The following is a 22,443-nucleotide window of genomic DNA, read 5'->3' as shown; positions in this document are numbered from 1 at the left end:
TTTTTGTATAGCTGGGGTCTCACTATGTGCACAGGCTAGTCTCAAACTCCTGGTCTCAAGCGATCCTCTCACCTTGGCCTCCCAAAGTTCTAGGATTACAGGTGTGAGCCAGTGCCTGGCCTCAAGAAATGTTTTAAGACTGCTGTAGCTCCTTAAGCTCTCCTTAGGCCTCCCTTTTGGGAGACAAAGGGAATCCTACTGCATATTGCTACCAACAGAGTTTGCCCCACTTTGTTCTAGAAGGGTAATGTGGCTTTGTACTTTGAGAAGGAAGGTGACTTTGGAATTGGCCCCCTCAGGACCATGTGCTTCTCCTGTTTAATGCATCATTGATTCATTCATATTGCTTTCCCAGTCTTCTATTTATTAATTCCCCAATAATTGTTGAGCACTGACAGGCAGGGGCCAAGGTGCCAGAGAGGCAGGAGCATGAGCCTGGGAGCCACCTGACCAAGATGAGCAGGTGCAGGGAGATGCACTGGGCTGGAGGATGGCCTAGGCAGGAGGCAGGCCTGCACATCCAGCAGGCCAGCCCATGGGTGGCCTTTCCTGGTTGTGCAGCCCACCCTGGTCCCAGGCGTCATGGTGGGGCTCCACTCTGGGGCAGGCTGTCCCCACATGCCTGCAGGGACTGTCCCTCCCTGCAGAGCAGTATCTTGTTTTCCATCTCAGTATGGCTGATTTGCTGCCGTTATTGGGCACTTCATTTCTGAGATCATTGCACTGCTGGGAAATATTTTTTAAAACTTTTTCTCTGCGTTTTATTTTTGAAATCTCATGAAACAATATCATTTCTGCTCACATTTTCAAGCCTATTTCATTTAAAACTTCAGTTTTGAGCACAGAGTACCTCAGAGTTACTAAAAGACTTTTTCAGTCCCACACGGAGAATACTAGAAATGAAGTGCCATTTTGGAAAGACAGATAAACATCATCAACATATCTGTAGCATCAAGCTAGGCACCCAAAATATCAGGAAGAAAATTTCTATGTGAAATTCTGAGTTCACAACAAACTGATGGTGCATTTAAGGAGATTTTTTTTTCTAGCCAGAATCAATTCTAATTTATTATTATAACTTCTTAAAATTAAATTTATGAATTTCCAAAGAGCACATGTGGTCACCAAAAGATAATAAGACACAGCCTCATAAATTTACCGTGAGTGTGTTCATAGAAAGATGAAGAATAAAAATTATTAATTCAGTCATATGTGCCCATTGCCAACATTGCATTCAACATGAATTTAACAAATAAGCAGGCATGCCTACTGCTATTTTAGATTTGGTTTTAATGCTTGGTTTGTGCCCTGTACATCATGTCTATGACCTAAAACTACTGTGATGGTGATGATGGTACTGATGATGGTACTGATTATGGTGATGGTGATGATAGTGGCGATGATGATGGTGATAGAGATGGTGATGATGGTGATGATGGTGGCAGTGATGATAATAATGGTGATGATAATGGTAATAATGATGGTGATGACAGTGATGGTATTAATAATGGTAATACTGATGATGATAGTGATGATGATGGTGTTGGTAATAATGGTGGTAATGATGATGGTACTGGTGATGATGATGACAATTATGTGATTATGGTGGTGATAATGGTAATGGTGATGATGGGAATGATGGTAGTGATGATGAAGAGGATGGTGATGATGATGGTGGTGATGGCGGTGGTAATGATGATGATAATGATGATGATAATGATAATGCTCACCCTTCCATGGCACTTCCCACATGCAGACACTGTTCCAGTGCTTACCAGGAGAAGCACCCCTTTAACTTTGAGACAACTCTTATTGTCTCCACTTCACAGATGAGTTAGAGGACGCACAGGAAGGTAAATACTAATACAAGGTCTCCCACTAGGACATGACAGAGCTGCTCCAACCAGGCACTTGGCCACAGATCCCTGTTCTGCCCCACTGCACTCTGAGCTCTGATGCCTTTTGTCAGAAGTACTCAGTAAAGTGTGAGTCTTTGGGTTTTCAGGGTGTTTTCTGTCTTGACCTCATTGGACAGTGGTAGAGAAGTAGGCTGGCAATCAGAATCTCCTTTTGTTAAAATAGAAAGTGAAATTATTCCTCTAAGTGGTCTCTGTCAGGAGTTTGGCATATATTATTCTAATTTTTTTTGTATATACAAATGTAGATCCATATTTATGTGTATATTCCCAATAGGTATATACAGTCCACCCACATTTAGTGTGGGTCATGGCTACAGATTCTGACAAATTCATTTCTGTGTACCAAGTTTGCTAAAAATGGGAATGATTCTTTACACAACATTCACAGGTTGAATTGTTTTCTCATTAACAATATCTCAGGCACATCTTTCTACATCAGTACGTATAGATCTACCTCATTCTTTAATTACTGCAAAGTGTTACAGTATCATCATTTCTTTAACCAGTATCCAACTCTTGGCCATTTAGGTTGTTCTAATTTTTCACTCTTAGAATGTATGCTTTGGTAAATATCCTTTCACATATAACTTTATGTGAGTATTTCTGTAGGAGAGTTTTTTTTTTTTTTTTTCTTTGAGACAGAGTCTCGCTTTGTCACCCAGGCTGGAGTGCAGTGGCATGATCTCAGCCCACTGCAAGCTTCGCCTCCCGGGTTCACGCCATTCTCCCACCTCAGCCTCCTAAGTAGCTGGGACTACAGGCGCCCGCCACCACGCCTGGCTAATTTTTTGTATTTTCAGTAGAGACAGGGTTTCACCATTCACAGGATGGTCTCGATCTCCTGACCTCGTGATCCGCCCCCCTCGGCCTCCCAAAGTGCTGGGATTATAGGCATGAGCCACCGCGCCCGGCCAGGAGAGATTTTTAGAAGCGGGATCATTACATGAAAGTATAACCTCATTTTTCATTTTGATAGAGTCTGCCCAATTAACTTCCAGAAGAATTTTCCTATTTTATTCTCCCACGAAAAAAAAAAAAAGAAAAAAAAAAGAATCAGTAGCCACTTTCTCACAGCCTACCCAATGGAAGATTGGAAGATATCCTCTCTCTCTTTCTCTCTCTCTCTCTCTAGTGATCAATCACCTATCTATATCTACCTATATTTTAAACTAGTAAGTTAAAAGCCATGTGGAGATTTTAGATTACTCCAAGCAGTAGAACCCAGGTGTTCTACTTCTTGGTAGAGTGTTGTCATGGACCCCCTAGAGAAGCTAAAAGAAAGAAGAGTTTCACTGGAAAGAGGAAAGTGTCCCTGTCTACATTCCTGAGGCCAGGCAGATTGGGGTGGGAGTGCTAAAAGACAGTATCAGACTAGTTTTCTTTCATTTTGTCTTTTTCATTCATTCATTCAAAACTGGCTGCCTGAGTCAGATGTCTTTCTAGGAGCTGAAGTTGCAGCCAGCAGCATCCTCAACCTCTCTCATCCACTAAAGGGGGCACATACATTGGCACCTTGAAATTAGCTGTGGTAAGGGTAGACACACACGAAAATCGGAAAATACTGCTCACATCAGAGCTTTCTTTCCTGTCAAACCTGTTGTCTACACTTATCCACACGGCCCTGGTTGCAGCAGTAAATAAGCGACAGTCACTGCCTTTGGGGAGCCCAGTAGTGTGGTCAGAGGCCGGCTCTACACCAGCCCTGCTGCTCACTAGCTGCTGGCTGCATGCTCGCCACTTCTCCACCTTCGTCTCTGTACATGTCGAATGAGGGTGATAATAAGGGTACCTTCCACATAGACTAGTTGTTGTACTAAGTAAATATTAGGTGCTATTGTCACATTCTTTAGTTGAGGAAGACAGAAGGCTACCAAATGGATGATACCTTATAATGCCAAGGAGTGATCTGTGCTCTGAGGGCAGCAGAACAGGGCAAGGGGAGCTAGGGGTGGGGGGCTGCATTCAATGGGGAGGACATCACAGTTGAGCAGAGACCTGAGAGTGAGAGAATGAGACACATGGCTCTGTGGGGAGAACATCTCCGGTTGGGTTGAGAACACAGCCTGGGCAAAGGTCCTGAAGTGGACCCTGAATGAACAGTGCCATCCGGGGTGTGTCCAGGAAACACACAGAGATCCATGTGACTGGAGCCCTGGTCAGCAAGAGGGATATGTGGAGCAAGCCAAGGTCAGAGGCAGGCACAGGACAAGGTCATGAAGGATCAAGACCCTTATCCATGCTGATGTCCTGATAAGAATTCTGGATTCAGAATGTGATGAGAAACAACTGGAGAACTGTGCAGAGCAGTGAGGACATGGTTTGACTTATTATTTAGAAGGATTGTCTTTCCTACCAAAAAAATATAAAATAGCCAGATGTGTTTGGCCCTGCTCTGAGACACAGTGGTGTTCATTAGCGTTTAGCACATAATCTTTCCAAAAATGTCTCAAAATGTTTTCTTCTTTCTACCTCTAAATATTTCAAAGCAACGGACTGTTTAAACAATACTTGCTTATCATCTATAATGCAAATAGTAACAACAGTAATAATCAAACACTTGTATAGCATTTCTCCAAGCACATTACATGTTTTAATGCATTTAATCCTCAAAATAACGCTATAGGATAGTTACTATTATGAGTCCCACTTTGTAGATAAGGAAATGGAGGAACAAAGAGGTTAAGTACTTGTCCAAGTTTACACAGCTGGTGAATGGCAGTCTTCCTGTCTCTGAGAGCACATGTTCCTAAGCAGGCCCTGGCACAATTAGATGGGTCTAGGAGAGTGTTAAAAACTGTGGTTGATCAGAATATTGAGTGTGTTCAAGGTTGCAAATTCTCAGCATGAACATCTATGTTGAAGTAGATAACCAAAGGCTCCCTTTTTTCTAAGCAAAAGCATCCTCTTGAACAGTACTGCCAGTAACAGTACTTTGAAAGTCAGCTGGGAATTCAAACATCTATGGTCCACAGGGGAGAAGAAATGAATGACCATGTTAGACCATGGAGCGGTTGCTGTGAGACTTTGAAAGTTCCAAGTATTAGGACTCTCCCCAAGAGCACTGTCTATAATCACATTTTAGCTTCCAAAACATATGTTGGTGAAATTGACAGGCATCTATCTGTCTGATAACTTGTAGAAACTTGAACCAATAAGATTTGGCCTTGGGCCTTTCTATGCCAGACTTAGCAGGCTCCCAAAAGGGTCACCTCTGCCTGTCCTCAGAGCAGTTAGGTGGTGACTTTCTGTCATGTCACATCCATTCTGAGGACGCACTTTGCTAAACATCCTGTGTACTTTTTAGACTCAAGGACCTGAGGCGAATTTGCTCTGCTCATGATTTCTGAGTGAGTTTGTCCAACCCAAAGTGTCACCAAACGTGGAGAGGACTTGCACATCTTCATATCCATCTGGGACTTCTCTCCTGAGCTCCAGACCTTTTCCAGTCCTCCCACTGTCCTAGAGCATGCTGGGTGACTGGCCCTCAGTCCCTGGGTGACCATGCAGAGGTGGGGTGTAGGGGGAATCTGGCCAGATATGATCTCAAGGCTCATTTGTACCTGAAGCTGCAGAGTAGGTGGGGCGTTTGGTGCCTCCGAAAGTGCCTAGGCCCCATGTGTCTCTGGACCCTGGGTCAAGGCACACCTAAGTCAGCAGTCACAACAGAATGCTAGATTTGGGAGTGCAACTGGATTCCAACCCTCACCTCTGAGTGAAGATCTACTATGAGTTATGCTGCTAGAGCCAGAGGTCCCAGTGGACCAGTGGCCTCCACTCCAAGGAGATGGTGAGAGTAGACCTGGTGATGGCTCTAACGATTACCTCTGAAAATGCCCCTGGACGTCTCCAGTAGCCCTTGGACACTCAGCCTCATATTTTCACCTATCCAGCAGACAGCTCCGCCCAGGGGTCTGCTGCCACCGCACACACAGCCTGGCCCAAACAGAGCCTTGCAGCCTTGTGGACTGCATCCCATGCCACCCAGAGGTGCACTGGGAACCTAGGGGTGAGGCTGTGGAGAGGGGTGCAGGGTCCCCTGGAGGCGTTCCAGTGAAATTCTTTCCTTCCCCTCCATCACTCTCTCCCACCAGGGACAGCTCCATGTTTCTATCTTTGGGAAGTCTTGGGTTCTGTGGCCTCAAGTCCTCAGTTTCTCCGCACCAAGCCAGGGCTCCTGCCTCTGATAAGGATGGGGTCAGTTCCCTTCTACCCCAGCTTCCCCTTTAGTTGGAGCTCATACTGCCTGCTGAGTGGTGAGGGACTGTTCCAAAACCTCAAACATTTTATGCCAAGGGATGTTCACTATTTTCCCTGTTGGCATCCCAGGCCTACTTCTTGGGAAGGGACTGCTGTCTGCCTGTCTGCTCACCTGGATACAAGGCATTCACATCAGAGCATAGACACTGCCTCTGAACGTGCACTTGCAATGCCTGGGACTGCCCACGAGCATCTGGGAAGGACTGACTGCCTCTGAATCCAGACACCACCTGTGATCCAAACTCCATAATCACCAGCCCTGCCTCACAGGGCTGGCATGAGGATGGAGTGAGATGGTAAAAATTAGTTAGCGTTTTCTGAGTTCCGTTCTCAGAAGAACCGATTCTCAGCCACCACATTCTGCTACCTCCCAAAGCCACTTCCTTTGTCTTGGAAAGGCATTTCTTTTGTTTCTTTATTTTTATTTAACATATACATCATAAAACTCTATATTCTCTTTTCATAATAGGTTTAAATAAATTTGCCAATCAACACCCATGGTCCTTGAGATTGAGTCAAGCTCATATCCAAGGCATGTTGATGATAGTAGGACTGATAGGCTTCACAGCATACTTTTCTCTCCTGAGTTGGGTCCTATGGAGACCCATTGAGGACCTTCTGTCAAATTGAGCTTTCTGAATGCACAGCCTCAAGATCCTTGGTGGCCATAGTTATGTGTGCAGTGGTTGCTGTTAGGGGAGAGTTTGTTTTACCAGTTACTCTGTTGAATAAAAAATGAGCACTTATCTTGCAGGGAGAAGAGGAAGTCTGCTCCTGATAATTTGTAATTCTCTCATGGGTAAATAGATTCCTGATAGTGCAGCTCTGTGGAGCTGCAGTCACATTTTTAAACTCTAAGGTGACGTTAGCATAAACATTCCATGTCCCAGTTATTGATCTGTTGCTGTGATAATGGTATTACCCAATTGAACTTTTGACATTGAGAGAACTTGCAGGGGCTGCAATTGCATTTTTCTTTCATTCCTGTGACTTAATTCAAGTTACACATCTAACTGTGATCTCTGTGAAGAAGTGTTGTTTTGCAGGAGTCTGCATAAGAGAATACTAAACCTCTCTCTCTTAGTAAGAATGTTAACTTCCAGCTTGAATTATGGAAAGACACCTACAAAATGAAATACTCAGAAACTACCCATTAAGAACTTAAAGTGTGTTATCCTCCAGAAAGGTGCACAACCTCAGAATTCCTTGGGGTTGACTTTTCTTGCATTAGGCAAATAAAATTGTTCTTCCCCAGGATTATCACCCTCAAACTGAGGGAAAGGGGGCTTGTATTAGAGGTGGGAGATTCAGCCCAGAGGCTGCTATCTGCTGTTATAGTACCTCATCGTTTGCAGAACAGAAGGCTAGATAGGCCATCGCAAGCTCTGAAACTTGCAAACTCACTTTGTGATGCCCAGAGTCCAGGAAGGTTCATCACTGCATTTTAAACCTTTCCTAATGCTTCTGAGAGGAAGCTGTGCTATGTGAGAATTTAATTTGGCTCAGCAGCCATCCAGGAGCAGTTGAGTTCAAGTCTAGGACTGTAAAGTTCCTTAAGCATAAGGAAAAGGTAATTACCACGCCGCTAACACCTAGAACAATGGCTACAAGAAAAAAAAGTGCTGACAAGGATGTGGAGCAATGGAAACACTCATGCTTTGCAGGTGGGAGGGCAAAATGGTCCAGCCTAGACAAATAGGCAGTTTCTTACAAAGTTAAACATAACTTACCATGTGGCCTAGCAAACCCACTCCTGAGTATTTACTCTAGAGGCATGAAAACATCACACAAAAACCTATATGTGAATGTTTATAACAACTCTATAACCACTAAAAACTTGGAACAACCCACAAGTCATCCAGCAGGTGAGTGGATGGCTGGCTGCTGCATGTGGAATACTCTACCAACAGAGAGGAGCAGACAGTCATTGCTCACAACAACCGGGATAAATCTCCAGGGAATTATGCTCAGTGAAAAAAAGCCAATCCCAGAAGGTAACACACTGTATGATTCTTTGTATGTCACCTTGTCTAAGAGACAAAACCATAGTGACAGAAAACAGATCCGTGGTTGCCAGGGGTCAGGGCTGGAGGGAAGGTGGGACTGCAGTGGGGTGGCATGCAGGGGTGGTGGAACTGTCCTGAGACCTGACTGTGGCAGTGGTTACAGACATCTATATCTGTGCTACAATTCTTAGAACTGAACACGTAAAAAGTCCATTTTACCCATGTCATTTAACACAAATAAAATGAAACTTTGAGAAACCTCCATTATGTCACCAGAGACACAGCAGGAGGTGTGAGTGGAGCTGTAATCCTAGGACTGAGTCTGTGGACATACGTTGGTGAACATGCCTGCAGCGTGAGGGGTCTGGCACACATTTGAGAACATAGCTTAGGAACATGCATGCTTAGAACATTCTTAGATGTTACTTATATAAATGAATGAGTTCGTCATTAGTTTGTTGTAAAATGCCTTCCTTCACTGGCCAGCGAGCAGTTCTGTGATGGTGATCGTGGTCATTAGAGAGGGTGAGACAGAATCCGAGTAGTTCACTGTGCAGGGTCAGAGGACATCACAGGTGCAATGAGTGGAGGAGAATGTGGCTGCCAATGGCATCAGTGTCAGGGCCTTCAGAGGGCCTGGTGGGTTTTGAAGGAGTAGGGGTCCACCTTGTGTGTGACGGGCAAGAGTTTCATGTAGAGGGGATCAGCTTAAACAGAAACCTATACTCTCCTTCCTTGTTAGAGAAGTTTCAGGGAGGAGCCTGGAAGGAGGACTGAGTGGATCACGTGGCTCTTTTGCATCCATAGCGTAACCCTTGGTACTTTCAGCAGTCACAGGATGTGCAATGTAAAGAAACCCCTTCCCTCAGGGCTTTGCAACCTATGGCATTCATTGCTAGAGAACCCCTGATATTCAAAGGACAGGTCAGAAACATCTGAGGCAGGTAGCAGCGGGTTCCTCTGCTATGAGGGAATAAATCTTCTGGCCCAGTCCTGCCCGTGTCATACCCACATCCTGAGCCCCACCATCTTCTCCCACCATGGGCTGGGCTCTCTTTTTCCACATGGAGGGCAGCAGGCAGCAGGCTGCCACCATGGCTGAGTGTGACCCAGAGATGAAACGCCACCACCTCCCAACATCTGATCACTCTGCTTAGCCCTGGGAGTGTGAATTCCCAAAGCCTTGGTTTATTTTATGTATTTCACTTTATCTTGAAACAGATTGGTTTTTATTTGTGTTTTAGGGCAAGATATCTGGACATAGGCCAGGTCCCTTGCCCGTCTATATGGCACCTTTAGGTAGGTTACAAAAAGGCACCCATCTTAATAGACATATTAAAGAAGAGCTCCCCATCATGGTGGGAACAACTCTGGCTCCACAGAACGTCTTGGGAGAGCTGAGCATGGGGTGAATTTCAACCCTCAGTCACTTAAACCTGGAGACCTTGGGTAGACCCAGGGCCAGTCCAGTGGTTCATTGAGGCAGCAGAGACTAGGCTCCTCGGTCTGTTTTCTCTGCCATCTTGGGCAGGTTGGCTTGGTTTTCATTCATGTTGCCGCTCTGTCTTAAGATCTAATTTGTTTTTCCCTGGAAGAATTGAGGCCGTGCCCAGGGAAGTCCGAGCATACAGACCTAGTATGATCGCTTCCCTAGGGCAAGGAGCCCTTTCCTGTGGGATTTTTCTGTCTTCTACCTCGAAACCTCAGCCCAGTCTCTTCCTGAGGTGGGGCTGCTTCTGCGTGCCATTTTGTTTCTCCTTACGTTCCCAGCATGAAACATGGTAACAAAAGAAAAGTGGCTTCAGAGAGAGCTGCAGAATGGCAGGTGGCACACAGGGCTTGGGGACAGAAACGACCTGACTCTCGGCACTCACAGCCTCTGTGTGCTCAGCTGACTGCAGGATCTGTCTCGGCCCCGGGTTCAGTTCAGTGGGCAGTAATGTCCTGCAGCTGGCCTGTGTGCCGGTCACCTGGCAGCCAGGTGCATTGCTCAGATGGAGGCAGCCACACCTGGCTGATTTCCCTCTGTTAGCTTCCCTCCCCTGCTGGAGCCAGGTGCCCTTCATACCAGTCAGCATGGCAGCACCTGAGTCCCCATTGCACCCTTTCCAGAAAGCTGGAGGTGGGCATGGGCTGCCAGCACCCCAGCTAGATCTGTTGTGGCGCAGGGTCAAGGCCAAGGCCTGGCCATGGCGGGCCAGGCAACTGGGGCTGGGAGGTGTGTAGGGGGGTAGGGTACCATGTGAGGAAGTCCTAGAGCCTCTCTTCTGCAGTCCTGCTCCTCACTGAACCAGGGATAAATGTATCAGACCTTTGTCCCCTGCCTTGCCTCGGGGAGGGTGCTCTGCTGCTGACATAAATGCCTTAATCTCTTATATCTTCCCACCCCATCAGGTAGTTCTTCTCATCTCCCCTTCAGGAAGGCTATTTTCTCTTTTTCCATTCTCTTCTGTCCTCTGTCCTCACCTTGACTTATGTATTCATTTGCTAGGGCTGCCATAACAAAATACCGCAGTCACACAGTCAGGGCGGCTTAAACAACAGACTTTATTCTCTCACAGTTGTGGAGGCTGGATGTCTGAGCTCAAGGTGCTGGCAGGGTTGGTTTCTCCCAAGGTCTCTCTCTCTCCTTGGCTTGAAGATGCCGCCTTCTCCCTGTGTGGTCTTCCCTCCGTGTGTGTCTGTGTCCTCATCTTCTTAGAAGGACACCAATCAAATTGGATCAGGGCCCATCCTAATGGCCTCATTTTAAGTTAATTACCCCTTTAAAAACCCTATCTACAAATGGAGTCACGTTCTGAGGTCTTGGGAGTTAGGGCTTCAACACAGGAAATTTGGTGAACGTGATTCAGTCCATAACAACTAATTTCCTAGAATCTGTTCCTTACCCGTCAAAAGATATCCAGGGCTACTTAGTTCACAAAGTTCTTGTTAACTTATGAAGCATTCAGAATGTGCACATATGCATGCTATTTTAGTTGGCCCTAGAGAGGAGGTGATGCCACTGAAACACTGATTTGTTCACACACACATGTTTAGCACCTTTTATGGGGCAGCCGCTGGGCCAAAACATTAAGTAGACCTCATTTCAATCCTCATAATCGTCCAACAAAGTAGGTATTATTATCTCTGAGCTCCAGTGATGGAACTGGCCCAAGGTCACACAGCTGACCTTTGAATTAAGATCCAAATTCCTCCTGCACCCATGATCTGCAGTCAGTCCCAGGACGATAGCCTCAGTCACTCTCCTCGCCTCTTCTCCATGAACACTTTCATTGATCTGAGAGTTAGAAGAATTTCCCTTTATTGCAGCCTTCCTCTAATGCATCAGTACTTGCCTGTATCTGACCCCCCATCCCCCCTTGCTCATAGAATCCCCCTCCAGACTTACTTGCGGTTTCTCACTGGCTGGTAGTTTTCTCCCTGGGTGGTAGTTTTCTAATATAAAAAGTGAGACTAAGGGTCCATGAAACAATGGGTTTTAGACACACTAGATACCAAGCAGCTGAATACAACAAATGCCGGGTCTTTATTTGAGGAATAGAAAGAGAATCTGACCAGGAGTCACCGCGGGTTAGGTGAAAGGGAAAATAAAGTAAAACCAAACAGCCCCAGGAGAGACGAAATGGCCAAGTTGCTTCTCATATATGCAGAAAGTTCTAGGGCTTTTTCTAAAGGATTCTGCCAGGACTTCCCAGCAGCAGTTGGTTCACTCTTGCTGCCTGTTTTCCAGTGATTACAACATCCGGATATAAATGTAAAGCTCGGTCTGGGTCTGAGGCCTGTAACTCCTCCTTCAGGCAGTTTCCTTGAGGTTTTCAATGGAATTTACAGTCGTAAGAGTGTTTGTGAATAGACAGTTCAACACTGTTGAAGCTTCTATCCTGAGTTCCACAATTTGTACTAACACTCCACAACCTTCTGTGCTTCCTGCATCCCCCAAAGTAGGGCAGGGGCTTGAAGAGAGTTATTTTGAGGGCCAGTGGCTATAAGAAAATTAACAGAAGTGCTTCCTCATTCATTTTCAGGGGCGCTGGGAGTGATTCCCTAGCTTCAATCCAGGTTGGGTTTGTCTACTGAAGATAGCAGTAAACTTGTATCATCTGAAATAAAGGTGGGGCTTTGCAGCAGGCTCCTCGTCAGGCTGTGCCCCATTGCAACCATCTGCTTTAACCACTGCTTTCTGCTCCTGGCTCTTGGTTTTACCAACAGTTTTTTAGTTTACCTAGTCTTACTGATGTGCCGGAAATTTTCTCTAAGCTTCTCCTCAGATGCACCTTAAACCTTCCACTGAAACAGTGCAAAGAAAGGTAGTTTGGTGAAAACCAGTGAGGAATATACCTTTGCCCCTTTCATTGGCCATTAAGAATTTATTTCCAGTTAAACAAGCTGGGAAATGTAATTAGGCACATGGCTGATGTGATAGCCAAGTCTGCATGCCAGAAAAACAATAGGTTCTTTAAAGATGCCAAGGACTGATATTATGCATCTTATCTTGGAAACTATACACTTCACAGTTCTGAGCCTCCTGTGAGCTGCCTCATATCTTCAATCAAATTATTATATTCCAGAAATATGCATAAGGGAAATGATTCTACACATTTTATGGTGGGTTGTTGCTTGTAGCAGTAATTGAAGTACCTTTTCCACTTATGAAAGTACTAATTTTATTTGTTTTTATTGCTTTTCTAGATGCAATTATTTATTTAGTGTGCTTTGGCTTTATTAAATTATGTTTACTATAGGAACATCATAAAAATGTATGAAAACAACACATCAGCCAAGCCAGCCTGGTGACCTGTATTGAGAGAGCTAGTGTTATTTTTCATATCCAAACGTAATGGAATAACTTAAGAATAAACAGATAATCTACACTAGAAAACAATGCAATTTCAAGGTAATGTAATAAAACACCTGGACAATATGATTTCATAAATCTTGGTGCTAAAATTTACATGAGTTGAGTTTTGTGGGCTTATTTGAGGACACATGGCATTTCTAAATGGAATCATTATAGTGGGAAACGTAATTAAACCAAAAAGCGAGAACGTAAACAGGGTTTTTGTTGCTTGTAAGATATGGATGACTAAGAAGCAATGTAAAGACTTTTGGTGTCAAAAGGCAAGCAGAAGGCTCTCATCCCTATAAATGATCTTAACTTTGAAACTGAAAAATTGCTAGACGATTTGTCTAGGTCATTTGGCAGTCGCCTCCAGCAGAGGTGCTGGCTTAAGGAATTCTTTGTAACTCTCCTTGTCTATTACTTCCTGTGCCTTTTAGGGTGCATCATCTCAAAAGAAAAGAAGTGTTTTTGCTTTTGGCATTCTTTTTAAGAAACTTAAATTGAATGAAGATGGTTTAGTTGTTTGCAATTTCCACCAGATAACCAGGAAATAGGCATACAAACTTTTTTAAAAAAGTAAATCAAACAACAACAAAACCAAAGCCAAAACCAAAAGACCCTAAGTCTGACATCCTTATAAAAAGCAGAGGTGCTTAAATGAAAATGACTGTGTGACTTTAAATTCATGACCAACTTTTATTTTTCTAATTACGGATTAAAATTAATTAATGCATTGTTTAAATACGTGTGCCTACTACAAAATCCAAAAGGTAGCAACAAATGTACACAGTGAAGGCTCAGTCTCCCTGCAGCTATTCAGGTTACTTCCCTAGAAAGAGCTATGGTTAACGTGCTCTCCATTTTCTGAATGAGTGCCAAGAGTTCCCAGGATTTTCTAAGTACGTAAAATATGTACCCATATATTTACTTACATACCTGCATACACACGTATTTACACAGGATATGATAGTGAAATATAAAGTACACATATAGCTCCTCCTTCGTTCTTAAAGACTGCACCATATATTGTGTTATACGAATGCCCCCATCTCCTACTGATACCTATTTAAGTGTTTACAGTTATTTGCTTGTATCAAGAAAGATTCCCACTCATAGTAAAGGAGAGAACCTCTATGTTTTGTCAACCTTTTTTTTTTTTTAATGTTTGGCAACTTGAAAGACACATAAATGATGTCTAAGTGTGACTTTAAGTCTCGGTTTTCTGATTATGAGAGGGTGAGTATCATTTCATCTGTGTCGGAGATGCTTGCATTTTTCTTTCCCATGAACTGCTGGTCCTGTCTGTTGTCCTTTGCTGAATTTGCTAGTGGAAACTTGCTTATTATCTTTGTTGAATTGCAAAGCCCTTTAATATGAGCTGTAAATATTTTCCTCATGTTTTCAGTTGTTTTTTGATTTTTAGAGATGGTTTTGCGATGTGTAGCATGAAAATATACACACATCTTTTTTTCCATTGCTCCTGGGTTTTGTGTCATATGTTAAAATAATTTCCATACTTGGAGGCTATTTTTAAAAAAAAATCCCCACCTATTTTCTAGTACTTTTATAGGTTTATTTTCCACATTAAAATTTTTAATTCATTTGGAATTAACCTGGGGTGAAGAATGATATAAGGATGTGATTTTATTTTTTTTTCTTAAATGGCTGTCCAAGTATTCCAATAGCATCTATTGAAAAATAACTTTTAGGTTTAATTTTTAATATTGCTAGATTTGAATAACCAATTTTTCTTTATTTTAATAATGTTCCTTAATCATATTAAGAAAATATATGTTTACACCTACTTCATTCAAAAATTGTTTTAAACAAAAATGTGTTTTTAATTGTATTAAGTACCTTTCTAGCATTTATAATCATATGCCTTTTCTCTTTTGATCTATTACTATTATGAATTATATTAATAGACTTTTTGATATCAAACCATCTTTGCATTTCTGGAATAAAATAAACTTGAATATGATTATCTATCTTTTAATGTACTTCATTCTCTCTGAGTAAATTTAACTTAAAATTTGTGTTAATAAATGATATCCTCCCTCCCTCCCTCCCTTTATTCCTTCCTTCCTTCCTTCATTCCTTCTTCCCTCCTTCTTCCCTTCCTTCCTTCTTTTTGACAGTACATTCAGATTGCCTGGAGTTAATGTTTATAATTTCCATTTCTCTGGAACATTATGCATTTTATCCTGTATTTAGAAGTTTTTTCAGTATATTCAGCAAACTAGTCTTGTTTAAAAATTTTTAAACTTCCTTCATTTAGTTTATATCTCTTATTTTTTATTTTATTCACTTATGCTTTTTTCCTTTTTATCTTGATTAATTTATTTTTCAGTTTATCTGTTTTACTGGTGATTTATGCAGTCTGGGTTTATTTCTATGAAGTTCTTCCTTCTGTTGTTCTTTATTTTGTTCCTCTTTTTCTAACTCCTTGAGTTGGAGGCCTGACCCACTTAATTCATGTTGTTTAGCGTAAGTATTTCAGTTTAGCGTAAGGTTTTCTCCCAGCACTGCTTCAAACGTAGGCTTTAGGTTCTGGCAAGGAATATTTTCCTTAGCATTATTTTCAAGATATTTTGAAATTATAGTTTTATACTAAGTCATTTACAAAAATTTCTAGGTGGTGGCATTCTAGTTTTGTTATTTTAGAATTTTTTTTGTTTCCATCTCCACCTTTTTATTTCCCTTTTGGTCAGAAACCATTAGATACATTGTTTTTACTCTTCAGCATTAAAGTTTTCTTTTAGCCTTGTGTTTAGTCATTTTTTTGTGAATGTTTCATGTTAACTTGAAAGCAAATCACAGGATATCACTGCAGGACATAGTGCTCTATGAAGACAATGAGATCTATCTTATTAATTATGTTATTGGATACTATGTAGCCTCTTAAATTTCTTGTGCACTTATCACTCTCTGAATCCCAAGATGCTATGAACATGCATGCTTGATGAATGAATGTGTGATGTAGAACTCCTGTGGTCAGCTAGAATTGTGTTTTGTTTTGTTTTGTTTTCTTTTCTTTTATAGCCAAAGATTGCTGAGGAAAACTTAACCTATGCCGAGCTGGAGCTGATCAAACCCCACCAGGCTGCCAAAGGCGCCCCCACCAGCACTGTCTACGCCCAGATCCTCTTCGAGGAGAACAAGCTGTAGCACCGCATCCTCCTCCAAGGTTCTATGTGATGCCTGCCACCCAGTGATTTATGAAGCCTTGGAGACAAAACCCTTATTTCTGTATTTTCACTCATGCCTTCTGAGTGGTGGAGAGCCCCCTTTTCAGCTGCGTTCTGGGTGCCTTTGAAGAGGTACAAGGCTGCTCTCCCCAAAAGAATAGGGGCCACAGATCTTGACAGATCTCCCAGGACAAGATGCGCCTAGGCCTGAGCCCTGAGTGTAAGGACTCTGATCCTGAGAGCAGCCAAAGAGATTTTCTGCTGAGCCAAACCCCTTCACATTTTCCTCCTCTTTCCCCAGGTTTTCTTTAAAATCGTTTTTAAATCTTAATTTTACTCTCTAGTCTTCCCGTATCTGTGATACAAGCTCATAGTATATAGCTAGAGGAAATGCCATTATGGACCCAACTGTAAGATGGCACATATGTTGGTTTTCAAAGGATCAGATGGCGTTGCCAGCACCGCCTGATTGCCAGCACCGCCTGAGATGACATCTCTTGTTTTAAATGGATGCACTGACCCTGAAGATTAAGGCCAGAGGGGCAGACTGACTAGAAGTATAAGGTCTGTCTCTGAATGCCATGGTGCCCACCTATGAAACCCTGAGGTCGCAGGACAAGAAGAACAGCATTCTAGAGGGCTTTCATCCCTTTGGCAAAGTGGACCTGTAGTGATAGAGAAATGTACTCTCCGAGAAGTGCTTACTCACCCTTTTCCAAAGGAGCAGAGGTGTTGGCCATCAGGAGCCACACTGGAGCGCATGGGCCTCTTCACTGTGTGCCAAGTTCAGTCACCTCTGATTCAGCGCTTGAGGGTGTCTGCTGCCGGGTGCCCTCAGGGTAGGAGAGTGGGAAGTACACGCCAAGCTGGAAAGTGTATTCTGAAGACCTTCCTCTTGCCAAGTGCCTTGCCCATTGCAACCTTGTGTGTGAATTCTAATGGGTTTGAATGGGGGTCAGGGGTGCATGGGGAAGTTGTTCTGTGGACCTGTGGGACACAGGCATCTTGGACTCACTGGCAGAGAATCCATTCTGGAAGCATCATCCTGTCAACTGCGTTGTTGAGGACATTTCTTGATGTGTGAGTGTAGTCTGGGTGGCTATTTACTGCACACTATAGGAATCGTTTGACTATGTAGTGGACCATTTGTATATGATAAATTATCTATTTTAAACACAGCTGGGATATGAGTTGTGCCTCTATATAGCTGTGTAAACTTGACTGAGTTTCTTATCACCTAATGATCTCAGAATCCTTGTTTGTGTAAAGATAACTTAACTTCCCATAGAATTCTTGAGGGTAAAATGGGGTAATGAATCTTGCCAGGTTCTAGAAACTGTAAATTGCTACATAAATGCTCTGTGTTGACATTCATGCTAAAGCCAGTCTGCATTTTCAAAATGAAAATTTCTTCACTATTTAAGGCTTTCATTGCAATAACTTTAAAAAGCAAATATTTGTCCACCAACTTAGCCCTACAGTAATGCTCCCAAAGACTCATGAAAGTTTATGGTTTATTGGAAAGGATCCAAATTGGAAGCAGATATTGATTTTCTGGGAGCAAACCAGTCTGCCTTTACAAAGTGGAAGTTCACCCTCTCTGGATGACACCTGCGTCTCCTTCCTCCCTCTCTGCCAGATCTCAAAAGCAGTGAATAAACCATGCAGCTTTTGAGGAAGAAAGACCAATTTGGAAGAACTCACTAGAACTTCTTTGAGCATCTCTTTGGGAGGGGAGGATATATGGTTAGCACACCATTTATATCATAATTATCACTGGGATTTTTAATTTTATCATGGCAGTGTTCTGACAGATGTATAGTGTTTTGAGGGCAGAGGATGATCTCCTAATTTGCCCAAAGAGCCTTATGGGTTAGTGGGGCCCTGGGGGTGCCAAATGGGAAGGAGAGGGGGCACATGAAAAGGAAATGGTGGGAAGAGGACAACGGGCCAGGGGGTAATATCTTGCCAGGCCCCTTAGGCCTCTGCAGAATGGAAATGGACTTCAGTCACCCTCCAACCCACCCACTTAAATCCAAGGAGAGCTTAGGGTTATAATACATGGACAGGAACACATTCTACCAAGAACACAGGCTCTTGAGAGGTGGTAACTCCCAGTTAGAATCAAACCAATCACTGTTATAGATTGAATCCAGCCTCTTTCTCCCAAACTGTGGTGATCACTGCACAAATCCACACTAAGGTATGTGAATGGGGACCTGCAGTTTATCTTCTCCTACTGAAAATGCTGCCCAGGGGAATCTTGGAAGCTATGGATAGCATCCAGGCAGAGCTTGTCCCACTGTTATCTCCCGAAGCAAACGCCCAAGCTGTGCTCAGAACTGGAGGCCATGGATGACTTGTATCTGGTGCTTGTTTGAGAGGATACATTGACATTATTGCCATAGTAAGCTTAAAAAATGTGCCCACTCATTCATTCTTTATCCGTGGACCACTAATCATGCATTGTCATTTCCAAAGATAAGGGGAAACATATCACATATCGTTGAAATAGAAATTAGGGAAAGTTTGTCAAATTTGTTTTTACTATAAGGCATCAACGGTAGAAACTATATATGAGTAATTTTCAAAATGGACCATTGCTTATATGTTTAAATCAAGCTAAAACAAGTATGAACCCATTGCTTAGAGTGCAGTGGCTTCTTTCAGGCAGAGAGCAGATGCTCTCAGATTTGGTGGTGAGTTTTGGCCTTGGCATGGTTGGCATGGAGTTATCACAGGAAGCCGGGAGGTATGAAGGGGCATCCAACTGGGTGAAACTGTCCTGCCAAGCCAAATCCCTGAGGCCTGCCCTGAAGCAGCTGTAGTGGAGCAGAGACCTGGGATTCCTTAGAGTCACCTCTTTATGAATGTACCGCCACTCTGTTAGCTCATGGGGAAAATAAGGAAAAACCAGGCCTCCCACCTCCTGACTCTTGTGAGAGTGAAGACAACATGGGGCATTTAGAAAATACATTTTTAATGTATGATAATATGGGCTGGTCCACACAGCAATAAGCCCAAAGACCCCCTCGCTTTGGGGATTATTCATGGCCCTGCTCATCACAACCTCTGATATGCATGACTGTAACCTAGGCTGAGCCAACAATGGAGCTCATGCCAGAAATGGTCCCAAGCATGCATGTGGCCCCCTAGGATAATCAAAATCCTGGGGAGAAAGAAGTCATCTTTGCCTTGGGCAGTGAAGCTGGAATGACACAAATCTATCTGTTGCCACATCTCCTGCCTAGTGGAGAAGCCTTGGAAGGCAACAGACACTGAGCAAGAAGCAGGGAGGAGAATGTCCTGGAACGGCAGGACTCCACCCCGAGTCCCTAACATCCCCAGACTCTTCTCTTCCATAAATTCTCTAATTACCCTGCTGTTTAAATCCTGGTTTTGGTCAAGCAAGTCAGGTTGCATACAGAATTTGAATACAGTATGCATCAAAGTTGCTTCCCAGAACAGGAAGCAAAACAAACAAAAAAAACACACTGATATCAGTACCCAGGGTGCCCAATTAGGGCACACCCAGTGGCTGCATTGCAGCCTGTGAGCTCCTGCTGAACTGTGCGCCCTGCTGCCTGAGTGGGCCCCACCCTGGGCTTCTCAGTGGAGAGCTTTCGATGGGGGACTCCAGGACTGATGCTCTCCCTAAAGAAGGGAGGCCTCAGGTTTGGAGAGGGACACCGTCAGGACCAGAGGAAGACTGAGGGGCGCTGGCACCAACAGGTGGAAGGGAACAGCGTAGTAACACAGAACAGCCATGCCACATGCATGCTGGAGGAAGTCTTTTTGTGTCAACCTAAAGCTTAGGCTGGCTTCCATGTGGAACATGACATCTTTCCAGTATCTCTTATCCAGGAGACTGCAATAAGACCCAGGTGACCCAGCTCTGTGTCATTTGGAGCCCATTACAAGGTGAGGCAGCCACATGGTGGGGACATTGACCCCACCCCAGACCACACTCCCATCTCCATACATAGGATAGAAACTGTTCATCAGGAAGGAAAACCAAACAGAAATTCATGGTCTAGGGGCGAGGTCTGCATTGCACATGGCCATGCTGGGTTGGAGTGGCCGTGGGGCGTCCAGATAGATGGGCACGTAGACTAGTGCTTTCTCAACCTTAATGCATGCACAAATCATCGCGATCTTATTAAAATATAGATCCTGGCTGGACACGGTAGCTCATGCCTGTAATTGCGGCACTTTGGGAGGCCGAGGTGGGTGGATCACGAGGTCAGGAGATCGAGACCATCCTGACTAACACAGTGAAACCCCGTCTCTACTAAAAATAAAAATAACAATAATAATAATAATAAGCCAAGCATAGTGGTGGGCGCCTGTAGTCCCAGCTACTCGGGAGGCTGAGGCAGGAGAATGGTGTGAACCCAGGAAGCGGAGCTTGCAGTGAGCTGAGATCGCGCCACTGCACTCCAGCCGGGGGAGACAGGGCGAGACTCCTTCTCAAAAAAAAAAAAAAAAAAGAAGATCCTGGCTCAGGAGGTCTGGGATAGGACCTGGGATTCTGAGTTGCTAAGAAGCTCCCAGGGATGTTCATGCTTCTGGTCCCTGAACCACACTTTGAGTGGCAAGGATGTAAACTGTTAGAAATATGGATCTGGTGCTCATTGCAGGAAAGGGGGTGTCCTCAGGGCATAGGTCACAACCGAAGCCCTGACAGTGGGCAAGATTCCCAGGGAGAGGCTGCCTGCACACTGAAGAGGGGAAGAGCTGGGCCTGAGCGGTGGGGAGCACCCATGCTGGCAGGTACACAGCAGGTGAGGAGATCCAGGTGGAGATCAGAGGACAGTGACAGTCACAGCAGCAGGGGAGAGCCAGGAGAAAGCTGCACTTGGGGGTCTCTCAAAGGAAGAAGGGCTCTGCGGTGTGAACTCTGCAGAGGGCAGGGAGAATAGAGGTTGAGCCTTTGCTCATTCTGAATTAATTGATTACTCATTTTTAAAAGTGCTTTCTTTGGGAAGAAAGCATTCCCCAGTGCACAAGGCTAACAGACATGGGCGCTGAGCTGTGTCTGGTCTGCTGAGTGTATTTTCTTCAAAATAATCCTCATCTTCTCAAGGGGTGGAGATTTGGACAAGACTCTTCCTGAACACACAGCATAGTGGGGAAGGGTGGCTGTGGAAGTTTTCTGTTCCTTCTGTTGTCACGGGTGAAAGATGACTTGGTGCCCAATTTCTAATAAACACAACGCTATTAGCATCACTCCAATTTAGTGTCTGATTGTTAAATGTTAATGTACTGCACTCTACAGTCTTAAATATAATTAGAGATGTTTACAGCTTTGGTTAAATGCACATTGTTCTTCCACATTAAACTTTATTACAAGTGTCCTCCATCAGCAACGAGGAGAAAGCTCATTAGTAGGTGGTCTGTATCGGGTTCTGGGCTGTGCTAAAGGAATCAGCCTTCTGTTTTCCTTTATGACAGCTTTCTAGATGCTGGGAGCAGCCAGGGTGATTACTTCCTGTATATGTGTACAATTAGTACCTCAGACTCCTGGGTCTACGGATGGATCTCAGAGAAGCCATCACCCAGGAATTTTTATGCAGACGTTTGTGTTGTGTGTGTGAGGGTCTGATGTTCTCCTCAGTTTTCTAAAAGGGGTCTGTGGTCCACAAAAGATGGAGACTTTAGAGAGGGTCCTAAACCACTGTCCTGCCCACGATGGACCCAGAGAACATCATGAGGAAGCTGGGCAAACTAAAGAGATGGAAAGGTACCTGCCAGCCTGGCGACCTCCCATCCTGGCAACCTTCCAGGCATTCTAACCCTAAAACTGCTCCTTGCACTAAGCTCTGGCTCCAGGAAGCCTCTCTGCTCCCACCCTCACTCCTGTTGGCTGGAGGGACCCTGACCTCTTGCAGGGCTGATCTTTGGCTCAGCTAAGGATTGGGGCTACCCAATCCTCCCCTTTTTGGGATCTCCTCCATCTCTTTTCTCCCTCAGTCCATGTGTGGGTTCCCAGGTTGTCACAGTACCCCAGTTCTGAGTGCCCTGTGTCTGTACCCCAGCCCATTTCAGAGTCAGTTTGGAATTCCTTAAAATGTTATAACTGAAATCGGGTTCTCCTGCTCACTGCTTGGAAGCCAAACTTGAGAGACAAGATTTGGTGGAAGGAAAAGCAGGCTTATTCAAGAGCTGGCAGCCTGAGGAGCTGGCAGACTAATGTTGCAGAGACCATCTCAAGTCAGTACAAATTCTAG

General features: G+C 44.1%; 1 protein-coding gene across 1 annotated transcript in view; it reads left to right on the top strand.

Annotated features, from left to right (window-relative positions):
• The window catches only part of VSTM4 (V-set and transmembrane domain containing 4), a 112,267-nt gene extending 90,697 nt beyond the window's left edge, over positions 1-21,570 (top strand). The window contains exon 12 of the mRNA XM_011990981.1: positions 16,068-21,570. Coding sequence (XP_011846371.1) covers positions 16,068-16,193 — 126 coding nt within the window. The 3' untranslated portion in view covers positions 16,194-21,570. The remainder of the gene's footprint in view (positions 1-16,067) is intronic.
• Positions 21,571-22,443: the final 873 nt, after the last annotated feature.

The sequence above is a fragment of the Mandrillus leucophaeus genome, unplaced genomic scaffold, assembly GCF_000951045.1.
Source record: "Mandrillus leucophaeus isolate KB7577 unplaced genomic scaffold, Mleu.le_1.0 Scaffold388, whole genome shotgun sequence".
Taxonomy (NCBI): Eukaryota; Metazoa; Chordata; class Mammalia; order Primates; family Cercopithecidae; genus Mandrillus; species Mandrillus leucophaeus.
The sequence above is the reverse complement of the archived record's forward strand: the minus strand, read 5'-3'. Positions and strand labels throughout refer to the sequence as shown.